The 17,385-nt window shown below is 43.5% G+C and overlaps 2 protein-coding genes across 2 annotated transcripts; both read right to left on the reverse strand.

The window, feature by feature from the left end:
- On the reverse strand, positions 627-3,976 carry LOC8059085 (GDSL esterase/lipase At5g45910). Its single transcript, XM_002453623.2, has 5 exons — positions 3,519-3,976; positions 3,207-3,416; positions 2,946-3,094; positions 2,533-2,809; positions 627-1,114 (listed from the first exon to the last, which is right to left on the reverse strand). Exons 1-5 carry the CDS (start codon positions 3,760-3,762, stop codon positions 897-899), a joined length of 1,098 nt encoding a protein of 365 aa, XP_002453668.1. The 5' UTR covers positions 3,763-3,976; the 3' UTR covers positions 627-896.
- Positions 13,550-16,727, reverse strand: LOC8080379. Its single transcript, XM_002453624.2, has 4 exons — positions 16,309-16,727; positions 15,071-15,150; positions 14,925-14,983; positions 13,550-14,185 (listed from the first exon to the last, which is right to left on the reverse strand). The coding sequence occupies exons 1-4, from the start codon at positions 16,603-16,605 to the stop codon at positions 13,881-13,883; spliced, it is 741 nt and encodes a 246-aa protein (XP_002453669.1). The 5' UTR covers positions 16,606-16,727; the 3' UTR covers positions 13,550-13,880.

Genomic DNA, 17,385 nt, shown 5'->3' on the forward strand with positions numbered 1-17,385 from the left:
TATTTATCTTATGAGATCCACATTGATTTTTGTTCGTTATTTGATTTTATCTTGATTCAACACTGGCTGGCATGGGAGGGTGCCAACTGCCAGCAAAGGGATTTATCGCGAGCTAGAACGGCTAACAGATAGCATCGCCGCGCTGGAGGCTCAAGCTGCAAGCCACACAAATGCTTTGATGTGTTGCAAGGTTATCATCGAGGTCTGGAGGAGCACTTTCCCCATCAAACGATGTACAATGTAGAGGCATTGAGTAGAAGGATGGCACCAAGCACAAAGATGCATGAGTCATTGGGAGGCTAGGAGATGGAATCTGCCCATGGCCATGACGTACAAAATAATCTGGGTAAGGAAATAGAAGAAAACAGATGAGATGGAGCTGCTTGCTTTCATTACTGATGCAGTATTTTCGTGGCAAATATGACTGAACCAAGACCTTATTATGTCTCTTGGCATAGCATGTGTATCTACAGCGCAAAAGATGGTGGCAGTCATCTCTTTATTAAATACAAAAAACATGATTTATTTTTCGTTGATCTATGATTCTTCTCATGTAGTAGTGCTACAAAATTTCCGCATCAACGCGCGGGGTGTCATCTAGTTTAGAATATTTTGAAGGACTATAATGAACACGATAGTGTCATCTCATATATATATATATATCACAATTGCCATTAATTATTTTTTTGAGCAACGCAATTAATAAACACCTCCTCCAAACAAACAAAAATGGTCGAACGAAGGACCAACCAACGCAATAATATTTAACCCCCGCCGCGATTAATCCAATTAATCCAACCAAGCTAATTATATGGATATAAATACAAATAAATAAATTATTTATAAAAAATAACGCGCCGCCTCCATGCAAAGCATCCATCTATCCATGAGTGGAATTAGTTGTGCAGGATGGGCGGGCGGCAGTAGGGCCCCTTGAGCCAGCCGTCGGTGATCTGCTTGTACGCGGCCTCGGTGAGGTGGATGCCGTCCCAGCTGAGGTGCGTCGCCGGGTTGGCGCACGCGGACGCGCCCGACATGCCGCACCGCGCGCTGTTCTGGTAGTTGTACTTGCCGCCGCCTGATCCGCAGCACGTCTCGAACACCGAGCTGAACCCTGCCACACCACACCCGTTTCATCAAGAAAAATAATAACGTAGTGTGAGCCCGCTACTGTGGACCAAGTGTTATTGGTTGATTTATTACGAGAAAAAAGTATTGTTAGCTGACAGAAGAAAATACAATTTTTATAAAAAAAAAATCAATAGAGATCGATTTCTTAGCGCGTTGTTGGGGGCATGTGCTGGTTGTGGCGGACGGTCACATGGCAGCTGGATGTGGCGAGGATTGATGGGAAATGGTTGAGGCCTTGTTTAGTTCCAAAAAATTTTGCAAAATCGACACTGTAGCACTTTCGTTTGTATTTGACAAATATTGTCCAATCATGTACTCCCTCCATCCCAAATTGTAAGTCATTCCAAGAATCTTGGAGAGTCAAACTTTTCAAAGTTTGACCAAATTTATATGATAAAATAATAATTGTTATGATACCAACTAAATATCATTAGATTCTTTCTTAACTATATTTTCATAGTATACTCACTTTACGTTACAAATCTTAGTATTTCACTCTATAATTTTGGTTAAACGTGAAAATGCTTTGACTCTCCAAGATTCTTGGAATAACTTACAATTTGGGATGGAGGGAGTACTAATTAGACTCAAAAGATTTATCTCGCCAATTTCGACCAAACTGTGTAATTAGTTTTTATTTTCGTCTATATTTAATACTCCATGCATGCGTCTAAAGATTCGATGTGATGGGGAATCTGAAAAATTTTGCAAATTTTTTTGGAACTAAACAAGGCCTGACACTGGCAGGCACCCGGCCTCCCATCCTGCCCCTGCTCAGTGCTCACCACCAGTTGTCACGAGAGTGCCAAACGAGACGACGACGACGACGACGACGACGGCCATGCATGCAGCATGCCGCCAGACTGGGCCATTCATTTTTCTATGAAGCGCGCGTCCGGACCGCCGCACGACATGTTGACGTTTCCGCGTAAACGGGCAGGCCGGCAGGCAGGCAGGCATAGGCATGGGTCTCTCACACACACACACACACTCTCATCCACATCCACTGACTGGCTGGCTGGTTGTTGACGAATCTCAGCTGGATCGGTGCACATGTGCTCGGACATGTGGTGGTCACTGTTGCACGTGGTCTGTGCTACGTAGTGCACGCTGTTTCATTTGGCATTGGGCACAGACAAAAATCCATTATTTATTTATAATTATAAACCTACTACCACACGCTGCTTGTTTAATTTTTTCTGCACACACGCACACACACATGGTACTAGCTAGTATATACTTTGTGGAGTGTAGTGCTTGCCACTTTGCCAATGGCGCGTGAAAAGAATAAGGCGGGGCCCATATACGATACGACGTCGACGACGACAGAGCAATGCAAGCTCGCTAGCTAGAGTGGTATGTATATATGTACTCGATCAATCATACAGTAGACGTACGTACCGTAGGTCTGTGGGTTCCGGACCATGTCGTAGACGGCGGAGTAGAAGTCGGCGTACATGATGCGCGCCGTCTTCCTGTGCCTGCTCTGGATGATGTCCACCCTCTTCTGCAGCAGGGTGTTGTGGTACGTGGACAGGTCGTTGAAGCTCTTGAGGCAGCCGAGGTCGTCGTAGTCGCTGCTGTTGGAGCTCTGGTAGATGGTCAGGTAGATCGGGAAGCACCCGATGGGCAAGACACCCGGGACGACGATGTCCGTCGCGCCCAGTCCGATCAGTTTCTGCATCCATGCATGCATCGATCCATCGGTCATCAGGGCAAATAATGCATCACTTCATGTCATGCTCTGCGTCAACTGAACACTGAGAGAGAGAGAGAGTTTGTGACTGCATTTGACTTTGTGGGTGCTCACTTACATCAATGCCTCTAGAGATGGTGTTGACGATCTTGGGTGTGTATTTCCTGGCCTGCTCGATGGTGTATCCACCGAAGATCATGGCGTTGTAGTCGTTGCCGCCGAACTCGCCGAACACGAACAGGGAGTTGGCCAGGTAGCTCTTACAGCCTGCCCATCGAATTGCATCGATCGATCGAGTTGTGATTGATATAGTAGTATATATATATATATAATAATAATAAATAGCAGGAGAGGATGATCATGTAGTATATATATATACTTTGTCCGCAGACGGCGGTGGCGATCTGCTGGAACCACTGGAGCTGAAAGCTGATGGGCCCGTTGTTCCAGATCTTGTCGGAGAGGCCGAGCGAGCGGAAGAAGGGGGCGTCCATGGCCGTTGCGCCCGTGATGGCCATGTTGGCGCCCTGCTTGAAGTCGGCGCTGCTCGACTTGGACGGCGGCAGGAACGGCAGCCCGAACTGAGTGCCTGTACGTGCAATGCAATGCAAGCATTTCGTGTTCGTCGTCAGCACTCGATCAGGAACTGATGAATTGGATTCGAATGAACAACGCTAGCTAATTGACGCACTGAGGAAGTCGACGACGACGCGGCCGTCGGAGCAGCGGCACGTCGGCGTGCCGAAGTAGGTCTCGCCGTAGGGGGGCTGCGTGAAGGTGATCTGCGACGGCCTGCCGTTGGTGCACAGGTTGCCCGTGTCCGTGATCGAGTCGCCGAAGTTGAAGATGGCGCTGTAGTTCTGCGCCGCCGCCGCCGCGACCACCCACGACGCCGCCGCGCAGAGCATCAGGGTCAGAATCACAGCAGACGCCATGATCGATCGATCGACGACAGACGCTAGCTAAGCTTTGCTGCCGATCGACCAATGGATGGAGGCACAGGCACCCGGCCACAACGTGCAAAGTGGCAGGCAAAGCTAGCAACTGGTGGCAGGCAAAAGGAGATGATGATGAAAGACGAAAGATCTCGGCAGCTAGCTTGCTGCTGCGCGTACGGCAGCAGTAGGCCGGCAGAGCACGCACTCGAATGAAACGAGTGACTAGGAGGCAGGTTTTTATAGCCTCTTGAGGCTCCTCGACAGCTCTACGCGTTCGCCCCTGGCCCCTCGTTGAAACTTGGCCATTTTCCAGCCGGATTCCGGCGAACACGTACATACTTCCGACGCTCGCTGCAAAGTGCAAAGCCTCACCCATCAGACAAAGGGCATGTGAGAGCAGTTTGCATCTGTTTTTTGGGTGGTTACTAGCTCGATGCAACACGCAGGCAGGAGTGGAGCTGATTTTATGAGCTGTATTTTCCCATCTTTTGCGATTCATCGGTGACTCATTCTCATGTGATTCTGGGGGACTTTTAGTTGACGGTGCCCACACACAAGGCTGCCGAACCTGCAGCCCAAGGATTAATAATAGAATGATTGAGAGACAAGTTTTTCTTTGCCGGCATTTAACTTGTCTCCAAGAAAACTGTAGCACTTTCGTTTGTATTTGATAATTGTTGTTAAATCATGCATGGACTAACTAGATTAAAAAGATTCGTCTCATAAATTACAATCAATCTGTACAATTAGTTATTTCTTTTATCTATATTCAATACTCCATGCATATGCGTCTAAAAATTTCGATGTGATAGAGAATGTTAAATTTTTTTAAAACTAAACAAGGCCTAACCTGAAAACAACTTTGGTTAGGGGTAAACATACAAGGCATGTTTGGTTGCCTCTAGCCAAGGCCGTCAAGTACAGAGACCACGTGTTTGGATGCCTAACTGTGTCGGTCTTAGAGCATCTCCAAGAGACTAGGTAAAATTATATTTTAAACTACAAGATTTAGCCATTGTGTAAAATAAAAAAACTCACACAAAGCATAAGTTCCACAACAGCCTTTGTATAGGATAGCTAGTGAGGACGACATGCTATATATGACAAGCGAAAGTTTAGGAATAGCAAACTTGCTATTTTAGCAAATCAGATAACACACCTGTTGGCCTTTAATTTTTGCTTTGAAAATGTAAAAATAGTCTAGATAACATGGATAACATATCTGTTGGAGTTGCTCTTACCCGGTGAGTTAGCACATAATTATGAATATTAAATGATTTTAAAACAAATTAAGACTTGATAAGATAAATTAAATTTTATTACTGACATAATATCATAAAACAATCAATATTTTAGTATTTATTTTAATACACTCGTGTTATATGATTTTTACAGATACAACAACCAAACTATCTCTCTTATGAGCCACGCTCCATGCATACAAGGAACTAAACGAAAGAGCATGCAAAAATGAACTTGTAGTCAAGGATCAAATAAAGTTTAGTCTCAGATAAGAATTATGATGTTGCAATTATGTACATGTGGCAGCATGGTTAACTCTGTACCTTCGTTTTCTTCTAAAGAATTCTTCATGGTCCTTTCCGTTGGTCGCTGCAAGTTTGAGTCCCTTCTGCAGTCGGTTCTTGGAGGTTCAGCTGCTGCTTTTCGAGTGTCTCAACTGGATGTTAGAGTATTTCGTTTTTCAGTGGCTAATCAGCAGGTTGGCTTTCATATCCATCGTCTTCGAACTTTTGAATGCCAGGATTTCAAGATCTACTTCCATCTCTGGCACAATGGCGGGCCCAATTTTCGCGCTGAATACAAGAATTGGTGCCGAGAACAAGCAGCAGAATGGATTGAGGTTTCTCGCCGCAAATCGGTACGTCTAACGGGTGCCAATGCTATTCCTCTTCTTGCTTCAAGATCTAGTCTTCCTGCTTCGAGCTCCAAATCCATGGAGTTTTCGAATTTCCAAAAACCTCTTAATTGCGTCGTTAAGTCTGTTTTTAAGAGAGGCGCCATCCTTGGAATTAAAAGAGGCGCCATCCATGGAACTCAAAAAAATGCTTCTTTTTTGGAAGCCGGCATTTTGGGGCCGATTCCAGATCCCCAGCGCGTCCACAAATCCCTTGGGCCTTTGTTGACTCTGTGCTCTTTCTGTTTATCTCCGGCCCACTCGCGGCCTGGCTGTAAAAACATTAGGCGCTGCCGGATTTGCCTCCTTGCCGGCCACGATTCTGGACAGTGCCGTTTAGTGCCCAGACCCGCGCCATTTCCTTCTATTCGGAGAGTCGCTTCAACTTCTCGTGTCCAACGTCCCTCGACGTCGCTGATCAGTGGGCCTCCCCTCTCTCGTGACTCCAAATTATACAGATCGGTCATAGAGTTTATTAGCGAATTTTCTGGCATTCACTCGCCTCCCTCTCCTATTGTCATTCCCTGGAAGCTGTCGTGGCGACTCCGGGCGCCGGAGTTCATCGACGACGTCGACGAGGAGTTAGCTTCCTCCCCGTTTTCTTCTAGGTCAGTGCTTCCCCTTTCTTCCCTCAGAGAACATGCCTGGCTCTCTTCTCGCCTTATTCCTCCCTCGGTCCACATTTCCTGGTTTCTAAAAACCCCGCTTTCTGCTACAGTAAACCCCAATCAAGGTGCAATGGCGTATCGATTTGTTGATCCAGCTCCTTTTATGCCCACCTGGGGACAGAGAGTTTTGGTGCCGGGTAGACCTACAATGCGTCGAGTGGTTACTAGTGCTCTAAAGCATGTGAACAATGATCTTGCCATTGCTTTTATCAACCCGTTGCCGCAGGCTCAGTTAGAATTCCCTGCTATTCGTGCAACATTAGCTGAATTTCTCAATGTTGAAATGGGCATCCCATATCACTCGATTCAGCCTTGTCCTTTTGGGCAGGCCTATGTAACTTTCAGTCGGGTTTCACACAGAGATGCTATGATCAGTAATGGCCCCCATGTCTTTGGTAACACTCAGATTTCCTTCATCCCCCATGACAAGGCTTGGAATAATAGGACTGCTATCTTTACTCATGAAGCTTGGTTAATGATGCTTGGTCTTAATATTGATGCCTGGTCCTATACTCTGGTGGAAAAGGCTGTTTCCAGCTTTGGAAAGCTCATTGTCTGGGAAGAGGATCATAACAATATGGCTAGAGCTCCGGTCAAGGTTAGAGTTTCTGGTTTAGATGAGATCCCCTGGTTTTTCAACTTTTTAGAAGGGGAAACTTCTGAGTCCGATAGCTGGACAGTGCAGTGTGAGATTATCTCAGCGACAATGTTAGGTGCACAAGCTCAGGATGAACACTTCCCTCCAGATGATCCAGAGGATCTTGATCCCAACGACTTTGAGTTCTTTGGTTATGGTCAACCAGGACAAGGTCCACCCCCGCCTCCTTTTGGTAATGGTAATGCTGGTAATGGTAATGCTGAGGGATGGGTTCCTTGGAATCAGCCAAATGCAAACAACAATATGGCTCAGCACCCCAATCCTAATCAGGATGAGGCTCCACCTCTTATTCCCCTACAACAGGTGCTGCTGGACCATGGTAATAATAATATTAATGAGATTGGCAACAATGAGAATGGTGTCCTTGAGGAAGAAGTCATACAAGTCAATAATCCTGCTGCTGTTGACCAACCTGACATTTCTGATCAAGTGATAGCCATGGATGATGGCACAGACATAGACTCCGACATCCACCCACAAGCACAACTTCCTATTCCCCCAGTGGAGATTGTGGCCTTTCCTGATTTCAACAATCTCCAACCTCTCATGCCAGAGGAAATTCAAGAGGAAGATTTGATAGACTGGTTAGACATGAACCTTGAGCTAGAGGCTCCACCAAATAATCAGGCTTTGGATCTGCACTCACCTGAAGATGCTCAACATGAAGTTCCTGCTTTGGATCTGCAGATACCTGAAAATGTTCAGCAAGCTCCTTTGGCGCCAATACAACAGGGTGGCAGTCCTATTTTGAATCAACCTCTGATGGAGAACCCTGACCCAGACCAGGTGCATCTGGGCTTTGTCCACACTTTCTTCCCACCTTTAGTTCCTGACTTGCTTCACCAGCAGGCAAAAATGGGCCCTCTGGACAAGCACACCTCCCTGGAACTTGAGCTTTCAGATTCTAGTGGCTCATCTACTCTCAGCCCAAGCCCAATGGCCATCAGATGCTGGGCTAAATACTTTGCCAGCTTAGACAGCAGCCTTCCAAGGGTTACAGTTCCATCACAGTGGGTGGATTTCTTCACTCTCATGCTGCTTAAACAAGGTTCTTATGAGTGGGCTAAGGAATTTCTTCAATCTGAAGCTTGGACTTCTCTTCAGAACTTCTCTAGTAATATTAAATCTTTCTCCTTCTCTTTACCTCCCACAAAACCCTCTGTGGTCATCTCTGATATCACCTGTTCCTCCATGTCAGATCACTCCGGACAGTTTGCTGATTCTTCCGAAAATGACTCCGACCAAATCCTTTTTGATGAAAACAAAGCTACACCCCCCCCAGCTCCTTCAATCTGCAAGACGCCACCTAAAGGAAAGAGAGGTAAAAAAACCTACATCTCAGAAGCTGATTTAAGATGCAGTGATCGAATCCATAAACAATCTAAAGGTTTTAAATCTTCTATCTGCAAGGATAGAAATTGCTTAGGATGCTCACCTAATCCTCCGGTTCTTTCTCCGTCTGTAGTGCGGGACCTTGGAACTGCTTTCTGCAGCATTGAAGCTGCAAAACTCTCAGACGACCTGCTTACTGCCAAGAACAGCAAAGCTGCAGTACAGAAACCTACCTCCAAGAAGTTAAGGTTAGCAAAGGAGATGGATCAGGGACCATCTAAGAAGCCTACTATTAAAGCTAAGAAAGGAAAGAAATCAGCCACAGAAACGGCTGATGAGGACTCTGAAGCTGGAGCTTCTTCACAATCCAAGAACTGATGCTGTCACAGTTCCTCCATCCGTTTTTATGCTTTTGTCATAATGCAAGTTAGAAAATGGAATGTTTTGTCCTGGAATATCAGGGGGATAAACTCAGACATAAAATGGAATGTTATCCGTGACAGGCTTTGTGCCAATAACTGTGATATTTTGTGCTTACAAGAAACTAAACGTGATAACTTTGATCCTTCCTACCTTCGTAATTTTTGTCCTCCTTCCTTTGATGATTTCGTTTTTTTACCCTCTGTTGGAGCGTCTGGGGGTTCCATTATCGTTTGGAACAGTGCTATTTTGTCTGGCAATATGATCTTTCAGAATGCCTATTCAGTTTCCATCGAGCTTACGTCCCTTCATACGAATGCAACCTGGATTCTGACTAATATCTATGCCCCTTGCACCCTCCAAGGCAAAAGAGAGTTCCTACGGTGGTTTAAACACATCCAAATGCCTGACCATGTTGACTGGCTCATAGTTGGGGATTTCAATCTCTATCGTAGTCCTGCAGATAGGAATAGAGATGGTGCTGATCATGCAGAAATCTATCTGTTCAATGAGGCTATCAGTGCTCTAGGTCTGATTGAGTTACCTTTAAAAGGAAAACGTTTTACTTGGTCCAATAAACAAAACCCACCTCTGTTGGAGCGTCTTGACTGGTTTTTCACCTCAGCTACCTGGACTATTAATTACCCTTCTACCAATGCCTCTACTCTAACTGCTGAAACTTCGGATCATGTTCCTTGCCTCATTTCTATCTCCACTGCTATCCCCAAAACTCATATTTTCAGATTTGAAAACTATTGGTTACAACGTGATGATTTCTTGGATCAGGTTACCCTGGGCTGGACCACGGAATCCCATCATTTGGATGCTGCTAAACTGTTAACTTCCAAATTTAAAAACTTGAGAAAGGTGTTGAAAATTTGGAAATTGTCTCTGTCTAACTTAAAGCTAAATATTTTGCATGTCAAGCTCGTGCTGGATTTTCTTAATTTGATAGAAGATTTCAGAGATCTTTCGCTTGTAGAATGGAATTTTCGTTCCATTTTGGAAGACAAGCTTATTTCCTTGCTTCAGCAACAAAAATCATACTGGAAACAAAGGGGAACAGTCAAATGGGTAACTCTTGGGGATGCCAATACAAGATTTTTTCATGCAAATGCTACTGTTAAGCATAGGCGCAGTCTTATTACTCATCTAGTCAATGACCAAGGGCAATCTCTTTTCAATCATGAGGATAAAGCTAATCTCATTTGGATTTCCTTTAAGGAGAGACTGGGCACTTCCAACTTCTCACACGTTCACCTGGACTTGCCAAATCTGTTACAGAATACTGTGGATCTTTCAAGCCTGATTCAGCCCTTTTCACATGAAGAAATTGATGCAGTAGTGAAGCACCTCCCTTGTGACAAATCCCCAGGACCAGATAGTTTTAATACTGACTTCCTGAAGAAATGCTGGACCCTAATATGTCAGGACTTCTATGATCTTTGTCAAACTTTTTACTCTAAAAATCTCTGTCTGCAAAGTATCAATAGTTCTTACATAACCCTGATCCCCAAGAAAGATGATCCTTCAATGGTTTCTGATTTCAGACCCATCTCTTTGCTCAATAATTCAGTTAAACTCATAACAAAATTACTGGCCAACAGATTACAATCTGTGATCCCTTCGTTGATTCATAAAAGTCAATATGGTTTTATTAAGAATAGAACCATTCAAGACTGTGTTGCCTGGGCCTTGGAATATTTGCATATGTGTCACCAATCAAAGAAAGAAATCATTATTCTCAAGTTGGACTTTGAAAAAGCTTTTGACAAAGTGGAACACGGCCTAATATTACAAATAATGGAACATAAAGGTTTTCCCACAAAATGGATTAATTGGATGAAGTTAATCTTCACATCTGGAACCTCTTCTGTCCTTCTCAATGGGATTCCAGGTAAAGTGTTCCATTGCAGAAGGGGGGTCAGACAAGGTGACCCTTTATCACCTTTGCTCTTTGTCCTAGCAGCTGATGTGCTTCAATCAGTCCTCAATCTTGCCTGTGCTAATAGTAGACTGGCTTTACCCTTATCTCTAGAGCATGATACTGATTTTCCAATCCTCCAATATGCCGATGATACTCTCATCTTCATGCAAGGGGATGTATCTCAGCTACAACACCTTAAAGACATCTTACATGTTTTTGGAGAATCTTCTAGATTGAAAGTAAACTTTGACAAATCCTTCATGGTTCCTATCAACATTTCTAATGAAAGGTTGGACATCCTGACAGAGGTCTTGGGCTGCAATAAACAAACTTTGCCCTTCACCTATCTGGGTCTTCCACTTAGTATTGCCAAACCCACGGTTGCTCATTTCTGGCCTCTTGTCTCCAAATGTGAAAGGAGACTAGTAAATTTTTCTTCCCTGCTCTCTGAGGCTGGCAGATTGCAATTAACAAATGCTGTTCTTTCTGCTCTACCAACTTTTGCTATGTGTACCTTTTTGATTCCCAAGACAGTTCTTAAGCAGATTGACAAGTTTAGGAAGCACTGTCTTTGGAGAGGATCCAACTTGAATTGTAAGAAGCCATCAAAAGCTGCCTGGCCCTTGGTTTGTAGACCAAAAATTGAAGGGGGTCTTGGAGTGCTTGATCTTCAAATTCACAATGAGAGTTTACTCATGAAGTTTTTGCATAAATTCTTCAATAAGCTGGCTATCCCCTGGGTTCATTTGGTCTGGGAACACTACTACTCCAGGAATAATTTGCCTTCTCTGCATAGACCCTTTAGAGGCTCCTTTTGGTGGAGGGACATTTTAAAACTGCTGCATTCCTACAAAGAGGTGGCTTCGATTCATATTCAGAATGGTTCTACCTGCTTCATGTGGCTTGACAACTGGAATGGTACTCAACTTAATCAAAGGTTTCCTGAGCTCTTCTCGTATGCTAAATCTCAACAGATCACTCTAAACACTGCTGTCTCTTCCATCCCTCTTGAAGAGCTTTTCCATCTTCCTCTTTCGGTTGAAGCTTTTCAGCAATTTCAAGATCTCTCTACTGCTCTGCAGACCTTACATCTCAGTCAGGATAATGATGTTTGGTCCTATCGTTGGGGCTCTACTCATTTTTCTTCCAAGCAGGTGTACAAACATATGGTTGGACATAGTCAGATTCATTCTTCTTTCAGATGGCTTTGGACCTCTTGCTGTCAAAACAAAAGGAAATTTTTCTTCTGGCTAATCCTGTGTGACAGATTAAGCACTCGAGCACTTCTCAGAAGGAAAGGGATGTTTCTTCAAGATTATAATTGTGTCTGTTGTTCCCTCAACCTAGAAGAAGTTTTACTGCATCTATTTTTTCACTGCCCTTTTGCAATGGCCTGTTGGTACAGTTTACAAGTCTTCATACCAAACTCGGATGACATTGCAATCATTCTGGAAAGTCTTAAGACTCAGCTGGGAGTTCCTTTTTTTATGGAGATCATCATTACTATGTGTTGGTCTATCTGGATGATGAGAAATGACATTATCTTCAGGAATATGGCACATACAATTCGAAGATGCAAAGCGGTCTTTCAGAAGGAGTTTGCTCTAGTTATCCTACGAGCAAAAGCAAGATATCACCCATCGATAGATTTATGGCTAGACAATTTTGTGTAATCCTTTTTATTTTCTTCATTTTCTTTTTTTTTACCTTAATGTTTGTACTCGGCGCTTCTCTTTTAAAGTTTTAATAAAATCACAGTAGGGGCATAGCCCCTCCTGTTTTCCTAAAAAAAAAAAGTCTCGTTAGGCTGCCTCCTTCCGCCCCTTCTCTGCTAATCAGTTCGGCTATTCCTTTGTTACACGGGGCAGCTCCTGCGCCGGCTGCGCGACACATCCATCGGCGCGGCGCCTCAGGAGACACCTCCATGGCGGCGCGGGCACACCGTACCTTCCACGGTGACGATGACTTCTGCAGGGCACCGGAGCCTACCCAGCTGACGGGACGGGGACGGCGAACCAAGCTAGGAGATTCAGGCAGGCACGAGGACCTAAGCCACCCGCGCGCACTGCACCTCGTTCAACGACCAAGGTGGGCCGGCATCGGTGCCACAAAGTGTACGAGCAGACGAAGAGCTCGTGGGTCTTGATGGTGCCAGCGACAGCGAGCCGAGAGAAAGCGTCGGAGCTACAAAGCGGCTAGGGAGATCGTGGAGCGTGGACCCTGCAGCGAGACGAGGATGCGATCAAGCACTGCCGATCTGTTGGTGCCCAATATGCTAACCGATGTGTTGATTCGATAGAGCCGGATACTTAGATACGGTACGCCACCATGGACGAAGCAAAGAAAGAACTCTGTGCTGCTCAGGACTGATGTACGATAAGGATGGGGATTCATTTAATTACACTAGAGAAGAACCGTGGGTATCCATTTAAAGAGTCATCTCCATCCTTAATGTACGGCCAAGATGAAGCAAAGCAAGAACCTTGTTTGCCTGCATGTTAAAAATATACAGGACTGGTTTTAGTATAAGATTTTGAGTAGCTAAATTGATTTGGAGAGTCATTTTCTTTACTTTTTTGTTAGCTAAATTTAACTAGTCTCTTGGAGATGCTCTAAAGCCACCACCCACCAGAAAATCCATCCTAACTGCATTTGGCGCCATGTCACAAAACCTGAAGTCAGAACAGCAACGACCCTTCTTTCCGATCAACAAAAGCTAAATCAACTCCAAAGCACCAAAGGTATCTGCTAATTTCTGCAATGAAACTAGGTGACTTTAGCACTAACCCAGGCTGACCTTTTGTTTGATCTGCCATCGGTTAGCCACAAGCCCACAAACAAATTGCTTTATATTTCCCACCAAGTTATTAAAGGGAAATACATTAAGATGGTAAAAATGTTATTATTGAATCTAATGGGTACAATGATACAGCAGAAAATATATAGCGTATGTATCCTAGCCCTGAAAATCCTCATCTGTTTACAGCAACCAGCAGAATTTTCTAATGGTGTAATCAGTGCAACAAAATCGACACAGAAGGCTCGGTGAGCAAAGGCAGTATGATATCCAGTGCGACCATCTTATGCTGCTTTTGCTGATGCAAGAAAGCAATCTCCCATGCTAAACTGAGGATTTGAGGTGACAAAATCAATGTGCACTACAAATATTTGCTGTTGATTGAGAATTAAACTAGGTCACATGGTTGGCATATCAAGCACTTGAAGGACATCTCGGAACTCAAAATCATGGGTCTCTTTGTTGAATCGCTCCACGAGTCTGTACCTCACATCATTCAGGTAGAACGAGTGAGCTGTCTCTAGAAGAGTCTTTGCCTCTGAATCAGTTAGTTTGCTGGTGAAAACAACATCTCCTCGAATAAGTACCGTGTCCTTGGTCTCTGAAAACTCTGTGTAATGAGTGACTGTGTAGTAAGGACTTGCTTGAGTGCCTCGTGCTTTATAGTCTTCAAGTCCTGTGAAGATAATGTATGGCATCTGGACTGGGACATTGTAGAGCAAAAGAAGGAAACAGTAAGTCCAAAGAAATTCAAAAGTGAACAGTGAGAATTCTAGCAAACTCGTGGTTAAGTAAATAAACTAGGCCAGCTACTTCAATGAGCTCAAAAATAGTAAGTGGTGCCAATGGTTTTTGCCTGTCATGTTCATGCAAACTTACTACTATATGCTTCCCAAACAGTAGTTCCCAAACAGGCCATTTGTATTATAATGTCGTTTTTCTCCCGTTCAAAAGTGCCACTTCAAAAATTATAAGAGGATAGACTAATCCCTTATTGCAATACCTTGGGAAAATTTTAATACCATGAACAATTAGGTTAAATGGTCAGATCTAGATGCACGAATCATGTAACTTGTGTTATTTAGTTATATAAGATTTGTGCATCAAATTTGGTCAATACATGAAGGATGATGGGTAAAGCATAAAAGAACCTTATCTTGATTATAAGCACAGAAAAAAAAACAACAATGCTGATGTTAATATCATATGAGTATTCAGCTTCCTAGTTCTATGCTTTGTATGACAAGGCTGTATTTTAAGGGTCCATTTACACAAAGTAAACAAAACATGTAACACAACAGTATGCAGTTCCACAATAAAGGGGAATGATTTAAGAATGAACAAAGGTAGCTATAATGCTAGTGCTATATTTAGTGCGGAAAATAAGAAAACAAGAACGATCAATCAAAATTATGAATATTGAGCAAAGAACTGAGCAGTACCTTGCATGAACATAGTGGTGTATCCACTTCCCTTCCACAAAGGAATAACAAAGTGTCGGCTAAAATACAAACAAAATTAGATTAGAAAATTCACAATCATGGTACTGCAAACTCTGAACCAGTAACTCAAAGTTAAAGAAAAATACCATGAATCTGATCTTTGTTCCAAGAGATGGTAAAGCTTCGCTTTCATAGATGCACCTATATGACCCCTTCCTAAATGATACTAATATTCAAGAAAAGGAAGAGTAACACAAGTCATGAACACAAAACATCAGGACAAATACAAAAGTCTGAATGACTGATGCAGAAGAACGAAAGAATTTATAAACATTACCAATTGCATATTACATTCAAAATTATTGTTGTTGATCTTTATTTTGGGGTTAAACAGGCCAAATAAGAGAGTTGGGAGCCACAATGTTATCCTTCTGATTATTGAAGTTCAAAAAGGTAAGAGAATATCCCCCAATATGCACACACATGCACGGACACATGAAAATCACGTATGCATCCTACGGCACAAAAAGTATGGTTCTTAAGAATCACGTGTGAGAACAAAGCTGATTATAACTACAATGCCAGTTTTATCCTCAGCAAATAATGTTTCTCTAATGTTGGTTACAGCACTAAATTCTATAATTGAAGCCATAACAAAATGCAATGTTTCTAAAAGTATTGTGCTAATGCTGTTTAACTTTCCAATGAATACTACCGACTTGCCCAATCCCTTCACTATTTGGTCCAAACAAGCAAAATCAGAGATGCCGCTAGAGCAACATGACAGTTGGACAAATGCTGTCAAATACTGATATCCTTGGAATTGGAACTGAAAACACAAATATGTAACTAGAATGATGCTGTGGAGGCCACATCACCACCATTGAGATTCTATAGCACAGTTTATCCTAATTATCTCAATAAGTTAGGTTCAACATAACCTTTCAAAACGGGCCATTTTTACTATAGCTTCAAAACATCAGCACTATTTATTATTTTTACCCTGAAACATGGTAAGGGAAATAAATCTACTTGCATGCTTAGCTGACATGTTCTTCTATTAGCAATAATTTAAGTCCAAACTTGCACATTATCAAACATCTTAGAAACTAGAAAGTCATTTGCAATTGAAAAGGTCAGCAGATTTGAATGACCGTTTATACATTTTCATCTCTTCCATTTAACAGATCATTCACATACCCTCACACACAAAATTCGTTTCAGGCACAGTGCTTCAAATAAGTACTACCAAGCATGCACGACAGAATATCACATTGTGATGCTTATCTACGACGGCCTTCAGAGAGGATCTCCTCAATTCTTATAACACATACAAAGAAACGAATGAAACAATGAAATGACTAAAGAGGGGGCGGGGACTGACGTCATCCCAGGCGGCGACGAGGTGCTCGGGGGAGAGGCCCTTGGCGCGTTCGATGTCGAGGATGGATCCCAGCGGCTTCGGCTTCAGCGGGGTGAACCCGCTGGCGAACTGGGAGTAACCCCTCCGCGGCGGCCACCGGGTGAGGTCGGCCGGCGCCGCGGTTCGCGCCGGAGGCTGCAGCGCCGGTCGGGCGGGCCAACCGCCGCGGAGTACTGCCAGGCCGCGGAGGGACGAGGAGGTGGTGGAGGCGGCGGCGGCGGCGGAGGAGCGCAGAAGTCGCAGCGAAATCCGCTGCATCGCCGGAGCACGGAGGTCGTAGCGGCGAGGAGTTTGGGCTGGGCCGGCTCTCTGACTTGAGAAACGCAACGAGTCTGTGTGTGAAGGCTGGGAGCCGAGAATATCGAACTTCAATGCCGAGTTTCCCTCCTACTGCGACCCACACCGCAGTTGTGGTGCTCAAAATGGCCACCACGGCACCATAGTCTATAGTGCGATATGAGTTTTTTTATACTCCCCTCTGTTTAATAAACCACATCTTTTTTTGATAAATTAAATATTTTAAAGTTTAATCATATATATATATAATGATGTTAATGATATAAAATAAATATCATTAGATTGAGCATAGAATATTTTTTATAAAAAATATTTAGAAATATAAACATTGATATTGTTTTCTATATTTCTAGTCAAACTTTAGAAAATGTTTAGCTCCTCGAAATGCAAGATGTACGTTTATTCTCGTAAAAAATATGTATGTTTACTTTGGGACAGAGATTTTTTAATCTCTTAACTGCAGTGATCTGTGATGGGCAAAGCTTCTTCGCTTGGTAGAAAAGTCATGATTAGAAGTACTATTTGCTAATTTTTTATAAGAGAAAAATACTACTGAATGGCTAGCAGATTCGACAGATAAAGTCAAAAGAACATGCTCTAAATCATCTACTAAACAATTATTATTTCAATACCTGTGACGTGTCGTAGTTGCAGTGATGGAGCTTTCTAGAGGCCAAAGTGGGCTATGTCCCCTCCTCCCTTGGTGACTGAAGAAGCATCTAGGCCCCTATGAGTTTCGGT

The sequence above is a fragment of the Sorghum bicolor genome, chromosome 4, assembly GCF_000003195.3.
Source record: "Sorghum bicolor cultivar BTx623 chromosome 4, Sorghum_bicolor_NCBIv3, whole genome shotgun sequence".
Classification (NCBI taxonomy): domain Eukaryota; kingdom Viridiplantae; phylum Streptophyta; class Magnoliopsida; order Poales; family Poaceae; genus Sorghum; species Sorghum bicolor.